The sequence below is a fragment of the Malaclemys terrapin genome, chromosome 8 (assembly GCF_027887155.1).
Source record: "Malaclemys terrapin pileata isolate rMalTer1 chromosome 8, rMalTer1.hap1, whole genome shotgun sequence".
NCBI classification, from domain to species: Eukaryota; Metazoa; Chordata; order Testudines; family Emydidae; genus Malaclemys; species Malaclemys terrapin.
This window is the reverse complement of record NC_071512.1, coordinates 52,550,496-52,562,667: the sequence shown is the minus strand read 5'-3', so window position 1 is coordinate 52,562,667 and position 12,172 is coordinate 52,550,496. Positions and strand designations below refer to the sequence as shown.

Sequence of the window (12,172 nt, the reverse complement as noted above, 5' to 3'; positions counted from 1 at the left end):
TGTGGGAGGTACAGACTGCTGGGGCAAGAGGCATATAATGTGGGAGTTCTGAGGACAGCGCTGTAAGAGGGAAAGTTGGTGTGGGAGCCCGGGGAGAGAAGAGATAGGGAAAGCAGCAGCTTTCAATCACTCCAGCCGGCCTCCCTTTCAGGCTGACTCTAGCACCCTGGCTTGCTGAGCCAGACACTTCTGTCTGCTCCAACACAGACCCAGGGTCTGAACTACTTAGCCCAAAGCTGCAGGTTTACCTGAAAACAGCTCACAGAAGTGTGCTTGTCTTTAGCACTTAGATGCCCAACTCCCAATGGGGTCTAAACCCAAATAAATCCATTTTATCCTGTATAAAGCTTATGCAGGGTAAACTTATAAATTGTTCGCCCTCTATAACACTGATAGAGAGGTATGCACAGTTGTTTGCTCCCCCAGATATTAATACATACTCTGAATTAATAAGTAAAAAGTGATTTTATTAAATACAAAAAGTAGGATTTAAGTGGTTCCAAGTAGTAACAGATAGAACAAAGTAAGTCACCAAGCAAAATAAAATAAAATGCGCAAATATATGTCTAATCAAACTAAATACAGATAATCTCACCCTTAGAGATGCTTCAGTAAGTTTTTTCCTCAGACTGGACACCTTCCAGGTCTGGGCACAATTCTTTCCCCTGGTACAGCTCTTGTTCTAGCTCAGATGATAGCTAGGGGATTCTTCATGATGGCTCTTCTCGCTCTCTCTCTGTTCTGTTCCACCCCTTTATATATCTTTTGCATAAGGCGGAAACCCTTTGTCCCTCTGGGTTTCCACCCCCCACCTCACTGGAAAAGCACCAGGTTAAAGATGGATTCCAGTTCAGGTGACATGATCACATGTCACTGCAAGACTTCATTACCCATTTGCCAGCACACGCGTATACAGAAAGACTTACAGGTAAAACACAGCCATCTGTAAACAATGGTCCTGGTTAATGGGAGTCATCAAGATTCCAAACCACCATTAATGGCCCACACTTTGCATAATTACAATAGGCCCTCAGAGTTATATTTTGTATTTCTAGTTTTAGATACAAGAGTGATACATTTATACAAATAGGATGATCATACTCAGTTGATAATAAGTTTTGTAATGATACCTAACAAGAAACCTTTTGCATGAAGCATATCCCAGTTACATTATATTCACTTATTATATTTTTATAAAACCATAGACTTCACAACGTCACAGTGACCTTATTTACCATGCTTAAACCTATAGAGTTAAGTCCCTGATAATATGAGTTAATGACAGACCTTTCGTCACAACAACATGGGTGACATGGCCATGATTGAAGGAGCAGCACATCATCCACTTTGTTGGCTACATCCTGTGAGTAGTTTCTCCATAACTCACAAAGTTAACAAGGCCTCTAACGTCTGAAGCCTTGCTGTCGCCACGATTTTATGCGCTGCTTTTTAGACAGAGAAGGCAGCGCTATCGATTGAAGCAGCGCAGCATGACAGACACAAATAATGAATTCAGCCCAGCAGAGAGAGAGAAAATACATTAAACACACAATAATGTTGTAAAGTCAAAGAAGCCTGTCATGGTCCTAAGTACAGGGCAGCCCATTTACCACTCAATCCAACTCTACCACTGGGCTTCATGGAGTAAAAAATAACCTGTCTGGCTTCCAATTAAGACGATCATGACACTTTACAAAAGTGAAAAATGCAGTTGAGGCAGGTAAAAACAAAATATATTGCGCCTCCCCAAGCCACCAGCAAAACACAAGCAAGCCTAGATATACCAACTGAGAGCGCTAAGGTGGGTCTAACCAAGCTAGCTTCTGAATTTTGGGAGCTGTAGCCCTGACTTCTAGTTTTCTGAAGAATAGGTCCTGCTTCCATTAGAGAAATTCACACTGTGGTAACTACATGACTGAATTTGACAACAGTATGAATCCCCAATAGTGATGCTCTGCAGTACAGTATATGTTAGGGATTTCCACTGTAACTACATCACACAACTCCTAATGAAGATGCACTGGATATTTGTGTTTGCAGTGGTGTAAATACACTGGTGCAAATTTCTCTAATGCAGATAGGGCCACAGTATTGTATTGTGAAACTTAACGCGTATAAGGTGTTTGGAGACCTGGGAGGAGAAGTGCTAAAAAAAAGAACAAGATATTTTAGTGCAGACACTTAAGCAAACCCCTTTTCACCAGCCATCTTTAGGACTAGTGACAATCTCGTCTGATGGAAGCACACGCAACATTTAACAATTTAACAGACTAACATATATTTCTGCTAGTTTAAAAAACAAAACCACTAGTTGTCCCTCATTTCTGTCAGTTTGCAGGCATGCTTACACAGACTAACGTGTTTTGCCAAGCACTTTTGGAAGAGTTGAGCTGAAACTACCAGCTTCCTTCCAAGGAAGTGCAGAGACTCCTACCTGTCATCAGCGTTGCGGAGAGATGGAAGACGGAAACTTGTATTCCTGTCCAGCTTTGACTGGCTCTTTGTCCTCTTGATGGAGCCTTTCAGACGTTTGCTGAAGAAGCCCTAAAATGAAGTGTCATAGCAAGTGAAATAGGGAAATGCTTATGCAAGTAATGACTAAACAAATGGGCCTCTCTCTACTTTATAAACCAAAAATGCTTCAGTCTGCAACAAAACTAAAACTGATCATAACCCCATTAAGGTACAATAAAAATTATTGCATGACAAGAGGAGAAGTTATAGTACAAAGAGTAGTAACTTGACATTTCCAAATTTTGACTGCATGACATACAGATTGCATTACAAGACCATCAGTTAAAGTAGAGCTGTGTTAATGAGAGTGCAATGGAAGCCACACCTAAGTATTTTGTTAAGAGAAAACACACTGAATTTTTTGAGCTCAGCATTGCTTGCTTATCTCACCTTCTGTCCTGTAAATCACTGAGTACATGGCATGCATTTTAAGCCATACCGTGCCAAATTATTTCCAAGGGTTGCCAACACAAGCATTCCTGGCCCAATCAATGCAAATTTAGCAATTCTTAATCCAATAGGATTAAGCAACATTTTATTGGCTGAAACACTCTCTTCTTTTTGATGAAAGAGTCAGACGTAGATATTTCACTTCAACTCAGCATAGCTGTCATGGGATATATCAAATGCATCTATGTTAAATTGTATTTCTTGGTGGAAAAGCATAGCATGGGAAGAGAAATTTGCCTAACTTCATAGGCTATTTCTCTATAAGCAAAGTCAAGGGAGTTTTATAAGAGATGTCAAACAGTTCCACCCTCACTGGTGTTGAAAATTCACTTGTCACCTTCCTCCTCTCTCTCCAATTTCTAACTCAAATTGGTTCCCCTCTTCCCTCCTTCTCTAACTACCTCTTGAGGTGGAGAACTGATTGTAGGCTCTGTTCAATTTTCGAATGTAGAGGAGCGTTTCACAGGCCAAAACTTACAGAAAATTCTGAGAAAACTCCTCTCCCACCACCCACAAATTCTTGAGTTAGCACTAGATGCCAATATCCTCACCCTCATTCAGCCTTCTTTGAGGGAAATGTGAGGAAGGCAGCAGATTAATAAAAGCCTCTCCCACCCTCTTCTTCCAAAATTGGTAAGAAGATCTTCTGAGCAGAAGGAGATCACCTCCTCCCCAATCCAATACCAAACAAAACAGGTAAGAACTTGCACCAATGCAGCTGCTTGATAAGTGCTCCCCAAACCTGTGCACAGCCCCATGACCCAGTGAAATGATTACTATGCTGAAAGAAGTCTGTTTCCTGCATCTGCCGCTGCATCTGGGGCTGGCTAGCCCCCAGATTAGGGGTGATCCTTACCAGGCAGCACCCCACAAAGTTGGTTAATGGATAGGCAACAGCTACCTAATGCTCCTTGACAAACCTTGGGCGAGAAGAAAGCTTTTCCCCTTCCCAGAAACTGGAAGAGGCTGAGAAGGGAATGCAGCCACTCCTCCCCCAATGCCCTCAACCCAGAAAATTTCGAAGTACAGGGTACATGTAGTCCACTAAGGGGAAAAGACATCTGAAAAAGGGAATGAATGTTTGTGGCTATGCACACCACTGAAACCCTAACCAGGTTCCTGAACCTTTTGGGTCAGATCTTGAAAAAGTGCCTTTAAAAATGTTGGAATTGATCCAGAAGAATGAAGGCACTTTCATTTAGTCTGACTTCCCTTCACAAGAAGTAACAAGACCCAGCTACTGGGACTTGGCCCTGGTGGACCCTGGCCGCATTCCATGGCATGCTCAAAGTGCAGACGCTGTGAAGCTGAACACTTCTGCTGCGCTGTGCCATGCCCCACACACTGCCCCTGCCCTCCAAGCAACAAACTAAACAGGCCTCCTGACCTGACAAGAGTCAGAATGGGGCCCCAAAATGTTTTTAAAAAGTGAATTGACTCTGTTCCCAGCAGAGATGGACCCCGACTGTTGACTCTTTTAGTGTTTATAATCATTTCAGTGTCACATCATACATTTAGAGGGACAATGGACTTTTTTTTTACTGAGCAAAAGATATAACAGGTTAACTGGTCAAATATGGCTATCCAGATGTTTGGTTATAAATGACAGCTTTCAGGATAGCCAGATGTGTAGTGCTAACAATCTGACAAAATAAAATAAAATAATGCAAGCTTACTGTGAAATATTTTTTTTTTGTTTCTGAAAACACATTAAATTGTTTGCCTCTTAGTTGCTCTCTGTTACTTTGCTACAGGATCACATAGGGCTGATGACTGGAGATGAATAAATTGGGAGCAGCATGAAAATTCACACATGCTAGAAAAACAAAGATGAGCTTTTTGACCTTTATGTTTCTTTGCTAAAAGAAATCTCTCAAAATGTGGAAAGCAAAAATAAAGGGGAGGCGGTATCCAGCGTTTATTTGCAGCAAACACTATCAAACTAAGAAAAAGAAGAAATCTTTTTAAACTCTCATTCCGCCTGAACAAATTTTTCTTTCCCAGAGTTCAACACTATATTTAAAGAGACATTGTCTGGTTAAAGTAATTTTTAGGAAAAAAATTCCTTGTCAATGCTATTAGTAATACCTTAACGTAAGGTCTCTTCCCCTCTTCCCCCCTCACTTTTTTGTTGTTGCTATTGATGTTACTTATATTTATAGCATTTACCTGAGCATAGACAGTTGAAAATAGACACTTTTTGGTTCTCATTTCCTAACATGATGAAATGTCTGGGTTTCAAACACTACAGAGGAATGTTTCTTTTTAAAAACAGTTTAAATTTCATGGAAACATTTCCATTGGTGGTTTAAAACAAAAAAAAAAAAGATGCTTGTTACTTCAACTGTAAAAAAAACAGGTATACAAATACTTTATTAACAACACACCAGGGTGTTTATGAGGATTAATTAGATGCAAAGCACTCTGAAGATGAACAGCACTATATGAATGCAGACATTTAAGGAGTCAAACACTAAGAGAATAACTGTACTAGTGTTCTGCCCTAATGAGGCTCTCTAGACATTGCTTCAACACTCCACTCCTAATGAGACAAATGGCAAATTCAATACAAACCAACTTTACCCCTCAAAACCACACCAGCAGAATCTCACATGTGCCTTCTTATCTTCAAGTCACTTGAAAACTCAGCAGCAGATTAAGAGTCTTACTACTTTCTGTTCAGATGATGTTGCCAACCAAGGGTATGTCTATGCTACAGTCGCTACAGGAGCACAGCTACAGGGCTGCAGCTGTGCCACTGTAGCATCGTAGTGTAGACACTTCCTAAATCGACAGAAAAGGGGGTTCCACCTATGCAGATAACCCACCTCTTTGAGAGGCAGTAGCCAGACTGATGGAAAAATTATTTCATCAATCTACCTGTATCTACAATGGGGGTTAGGTCAGCTAACTATGTCACATAGGGCACAACATTTTTCACAGCCCTGAGTGATGTTGCTAGGTTGATCTAATTTTTAGGTGTAGACCAAGGCCTTGGCTACACTCGGGACTTCACAGCGCTGCCGCGAGTGTGGTCGCGCCGCCAGTGCTGCGAGAGAGCTCTCGCAGCGCTGTATGTACTCCACCTCTCCGAGGGGAACAGCTTGCAGCGCTGCGCGCAAGCGTGCAACGCTGCAGGCTCTGATTACACTGATTACAGTGCTGCGCTCAGGGGTGAGTTTTTTCACACCCCTGAGTGCAGCAAGTTGCAGCGCTGTACACCGCCAGTGTAGCCAAGGCCCAAGGCTCAGAAGAGGTGAATCAAGTGGGACTTTACAAATGCAGTTGTCAGTAGCAAAGAGAAGGAAGGGGGACTATAATCCCTGACAGCAGATATTAAGTGCAATGGGGTGATAGCTGTAAAATGCAACTATGCATCACTTATAGTGGGATCAGTACTGCAAAACAGGACACTGGCTCTCCTGTATCTCAGTACAACAGGGGACAATCACCAGGAGAGGAGGATATAAATGCCCAAACAACCAGCTTCACAGACAACATGGTATGAACGAAAATACTTAACTACTGCATACTACAGACATAAGAATTTTTCACTTTGGGGAGAAGCGTTTGTGCATAACAAATGATGCTTCTCTTAGCAACTTCCACAGCAACCAACAAGCTAATAATAATAATGTGAGTTATCCAGTAAAACACAACATCATCAGCAGAGATCTAGGAGCAGTAAAGTCAGGGTGGAATGGGTGACTGGAAGACTCAGCACCTATGCAACATTTTTGCATGTAAAATTCAACCTAAATTATAATGTCTTAGAGAGATGGGGACATTGTCTTTGATGTGTTGGGAAAGTGCCATGTTCATGTATGGTACTGTATTAGTAGCAGTAGTAATACATTATTATTAGCCATAACAATCGCAACAACAGCATATGGGAAACTGGACTTTAGGAGTGACTCATGGACTCTTCCCATCTCAGGTTAAAAGGATTACAGATTGGATGAATTATGGAGATGGCCATCATCTCACTGGAGATAGCAATAGTTGTAGCTATTGCTGCCCCACTAGAAATGCTTTGAAGCTGTTACTGAATGTGCTGAAGAGTAGAACTTTTTTTTTATGAAGTTCCTCACAAGAGGCTATTGAGAAATCTTAGAAACCAAGGTGAAAAGTTGTGTCATATGTTAAAAATCCAGTGAAGAGACAGAAAGCAAAAGGTCTGGGAAATCTGCCCAATCTCAGCGTGGAAGGAAGTTAATAGGGGGATTACTCCAAGAATGAGTACTGGGAACAGTGAGGCTTCACCTTTCTTCATAGAACTTTAATAAATGTAACAAAACAAAGAAGGAGGAGTTTGCTGTCAGACAAATTATTCAGGTTACTAAAATATTAGAGAACTATGAGGGACTCTAGAAGGTCCTAATAAAAACTAACTGATCAGGCAACAGAAAGACAGATAAATCTCACTATGCATGGTAGAGTATTGGGCAACCCCTCCCCCCCACAAAGTACGACAGATTATGAATGAGCTGTAAACTCATCAAAAAAAAGATCTGGCAGTACAAATCACCGTGGACACCTCAGTGAAGATGCCTTCTTAACACATAGCATTAAAAATAAAACAAAAGAGTTTCTATGTATTGAGAAAGAGTAAAATGTAATAAAGAAAACATAAAATGGTATTTTATAAATGCACTGGACTTCCTCACTCTAAATATGGCATTCTTGTCTGGTTATCTCATCTCAGTAACGGACAATGCCAAAAAAATAAATAAAATAAAAAAGAGACGAGATAAGAAATACAAAATTGATTAGAGGCAGAGAGTAAAAGGATTTACATATATAGATAGATTTGAAAGACTAAGATGATTTGGTTTAGAAATAAAAATACAACGGGATCAGAGGTATACAAAAACGTTAATAAAAGCTAATTGGGCTCCCCTATTCATTCTTCTGCAAAACACAAAACAAGGGGTAAAACTGAAATCTGAGAGGCATCAAATTAAAAAATATGTAACAGGAGATTTTTTTTCATGCTCTCTATAATCAGCCTGAGAATTCACTGACAAGATATTAGAGACACAAATGTTTCAGCAAGATTAAAAAAGGATTACACATTTATGTAAGTAGGAATAACATTTGCAGTTGCATCAGACAGGTTTAAAAATAACAAGAGACTGAGCAATCCTCATGCTTCAGGGTGCAAGCTGACTGCCAGCTAGGTTCAGGAAGGAATTTTTCTCCAGTGGCACACCGCTGCACACTTGACTAGGTGCATTATTTTAAACCTTCCTCTGAATTATTTGGTATTGGCCACTATCAAAGGAAGGACTGTGAATAAGATGGAGAAATTATCTGTTTTGGTTTATCAATTCCGATGTTTCTAGGAGTAAAGTGTAAAAAGGAACGGGTCCAAATAACACAGTAGTACATGGGTAAGAGCATTACATTTCATAGAAGCAATTTTGTGGAAATGAAAGGAACACTGAGCATAGCATAGAGGAAGGCTGTATTAAAATGTGAGTGTAGCGAAAGACTAGAGAATGTTAAACAACCATAATCAAGGGTTAGCAGTTCAATTATCCTGCAAAATTAAAATACAAGGAACAAGTGAGCAGCCTCTGTGACTTCAGCATTGTAAGCTCAAAGAGAGTGTGAAAAGTCTTCAGTGGAAATAGAGAATGTGAAGGGTACCAAACAAGGCTAGAGTCACACTTCAGGTTTGTGACGGAAGATAAGGGAAGCAAAAAAGCAGAATGAGTTAGTGCTATCCAAAAAGGTGAAGGGGAGTTGGAAGGGCTTTTATAAATATACCAAGTGAAAAAAGTCCTGGCAAGAAGCTAGGTCCATCAATAAACGTGAAAACAAACAGCTATGGGGAAAAAAATTAAAAACTAGTTTTAACAAGACAAATAGAGAAGTATGAGAAATTAGGCAATAACAAGGACTTTGAAAAAAAATTAATACCAACTAGTACAGGAAAACACAACAGGAGGGGCACATGATATGTATTCCAGGGTCCTAAATGAATTAAGTTAACAAACCACTGTGAATTATTTTGGAAAATTCACCGAGAAACAAGTAGGTATCTATCGGATACCTGGGGAGAGTTAGGAGAGGAGCAGTACTGCACTTTCAGGCCCCAGTTCTGCAAGTTACTTCAGCACATGTGTAACTAAACCCAAGAGCAGTCTTACTAACTTCAGTGGGATTGTGCACATGCTTAAGCACCTTGCTGAAGAGGGTCCTAAAACCAGGAAAGAGCAATCCTAGCAACTAACATCCAGTGATTCTAACTTTAATCTCAAATCAAGGAATAAATATTAGCAGAAAGAGGTCTAGTCATCTGGACAATGACAAAAATATGGGTGATAAACATCAGGGCTTTATGAAGAACAAATCACATACGACTCTCTTATTATTGTTTAATCAAGCAGCAAAATTTGCAATGAAGGGACTGCAATAGATGTCAAGCCTTTAGAGCCAAAATTATGGCTCAAGGCTAGGGAAGCACCTCTGCACAGATAGAGGCTTTTTGGGCTGTGTAGCACACCCATGCCCCAAAACTGTGCAGGAGGACTGCAAACAGCCAGATCTTGTTTATTCCGTGTGCTGGGGAGGAGGAAACAAGTTTCTTGCCCCTCTATTCCTCCACTACACTCACACTCAGCTTGCCATAATGTGCACCTATACTACTGTAAAGTGCTTCACAATGTAGCATATAGGCTTATTTGAAAAATTAATTCAAATGGGCTTTTTTAAAGTTACTGTCACGGCTTGCACACTGGCTGAAGGACTATCGAAAAAGGGTAATTATGATAAATGACAATTAACAAGTTGTGAAAGGTTGACCAATGGGGTGCTGCAAGGATTGGGTTGCAGAACTGGTTTTGTTTAACATCTTTATTAACGATCTGGAAGTTAAACAGCACATTAATGACATTCAGAGATTATATGAAATTAGGAAATACAGTGAGTGCCAGTGAGGATAGAGAAATAACACTAAGGGATCTGAAGGGGTTAAAAATAGAGAACACCTGGGCAAGGTGATACTAGAAATATGCCAGTGAATTGGAGAGAATTCAGAGAGGAACAAGAAAAATGATAAAGGGTCTGGAAAGCCTGATTTACAGAGGACACCTTAAAAATAAGGTGATATTGTATAGCTTGGCTAAACCATGCTTTAAAGGTAGGGGATACAATAACTGACAATATCAGTACTTGTTTGGACAATGTGAAACCAAAGCAAGAGTGGAATGTTATCATGTGGTCTAAAGGGATATAAATTAATAGTAATGGGATTAAATAAAACAAGAAAAATTTGGGCTAAATACAATGAAAAATTTCATGTTGAAGTCCATTAGACTCTGCCACGGTAGCAGAAATACTATCTCTTGACCAAGCACTGGAGAATTTACTGTAAAGAACAAATCTGTATTGCATGGGGATACATATCTCTAATTCCTGTGAGTCTATAAATAACAGCAACCCAGAATAAAGGGAAAGGTGAAAGCTCCATGAGCCTCTTGGAAGTAACTAATAACTCAAGTCCTTCCCACTATACAAAATCCTTGGGAAAATGGGTGAGAGCCCAAAGCCTCAAATCTTATATGAAATAAAATAAATATCAAGGGTAAATGTAAAGAATGGGTGTTATGGTGTGAGAGAGCAGAACAAAAAGCAAGAGAATATTAAAATAGGGAGGAACAAGTTCAAGCACAGCCAGATGATTTTTCATTAAGAATATTGGGGCACGGAAATCTTGTGCTGCCTTGATACACTAATGGTAGCTCAACAACTCAAACTCCTGCGTTAGCACAACTGCAGAATTAAAAACGTGTACTTATGGTCACATGGCCAAAAAAGATCAGAGACTTGTTCTAGCTTCGCAACCTGATTGTAACGGAGCAGTGCTCCTGAGACAACCATTGGTCTCGTTGACTGCATAAGATACGAGTCTGGGCAGCAGTGAGATCTCATCACGCTTTGACCTTCAGTTAGGCTGGCTGCATTGTCTTTTGTTCTATTTAGCAGGACTCTTAAAGAGCAAAAGAGGCAGACACTATTCCTGTATATCCAGTTATATTCTGAACTAGAGGCAAACCAAAGAAGACAGTCCCTAAGAAACAGCCTTTCCATCACTATTTGCACAGGGTTCCCATACAAATCATTTCATTTACTTCAGAGCCTACACCCTGACCTTTTTAGCTCATTTTTATGTGTTTCATCAAGACTGTTTCTTTCCTCTATTTTTTTTTAAAGTGCCCACATATATCATTGAGTCACGTAATATCGGTATTGATTTTAATAAATCAACAAAACTAGTCAAAAAAGGTGAGGTGGTGGTTAAGGACCTGTTCTTTTTACAATGGGTTACTAACACCTTTGTCCTGTCACTTCTGGAGGTTCCATATTTTGGAATTCTCATGTTTTAGCCTAATCCCCAATTCAAATGGAATAGCAGGAAGGGGACTGTGGTATACTGTCAGAGTTGTACAATAGCTCAATAATGAAATAGCAGGAGATGTGGTGGTACTGTTTTACTGACAGAGCACAGTGTGTGCGTAGGAGGGGAAAGCTGGTATTTCGCCTACTCATCTACCACCAGGCCTGGTGGTGGATGAGTTCTGTCAGCCTTTTTAACTTCTCAGCACTAATATTCAGTAATTTTTTTTTAAAGCTGTGGGTTTTTTTCAATGTTTTGTGTCTATCCTTCCCCCACAAAAATATGTTTGGCAATTGTGGAGTGAGAAGTAACACTACTGAATCTAGGGGGAAACCGAAGTAACCTAACACTAATGTAGCTGGGGGGCTGGGGAATGAAGAAAAGGCCAAGCACTAACAGTTCTTATCTCTACACACAAGCCTTTCCTTATCCCTTCTGTAGTGCACTGCCCATATCAGCAGAATCCTACTTCACTCCCTTTTGTGGGAGATAAACAAGACAACCACATTCCATATATTGCTCAGCATAGGCTGACTGTGACATGGTAAACCAAAGAATGCGTATGCATAATTATTGAGATTATAGAATAGTAAGTTTAAATAGAAGAATATGCTTTTAAACATATATGTAGGAGGCAAACTGAATTTTCTGAAGTTTACATGCCAACCCTTTAAATAAAACCATTCCCAATGACTACCATAGACAGATGATTTAAAAGAACTTTTCTTGGAAAGAATGTTCACTTACCCCACATTATGCATTTGTAAATCAAAACTCCAAGCACTGGACAAAGGCCCATTAACA

At 40.1% G+C, this 12,172-nt stretch overlaps 1 protein-coding gene across 10 annotated transcripts in view; it reads right to left on the bottom strand.

Moving 5' to 3' along the window:
- Positions 1 to 12,172, bottom strand: part of RASAL2 (RAS protein activator like 2) — a 274,328-nt gene that overhangs the window by 50,415 nt on the left and 211,741 nt on the right. For all 10 annotated transcript variants that reach the window (XM_054037195.1, XM_054037197.1, XM_054037198.1 and 7 more), the window contains one exon: positions 2,435 to 2,544. In XM_054037195.1, the coding sequence (XP_053893170.1) occupies positions 2,435 to 2,544 (110 nt within the window). The remainder of the gene's footprint in view (positions 1 to 2,434; positions 2,545 to 12,172) is intronic.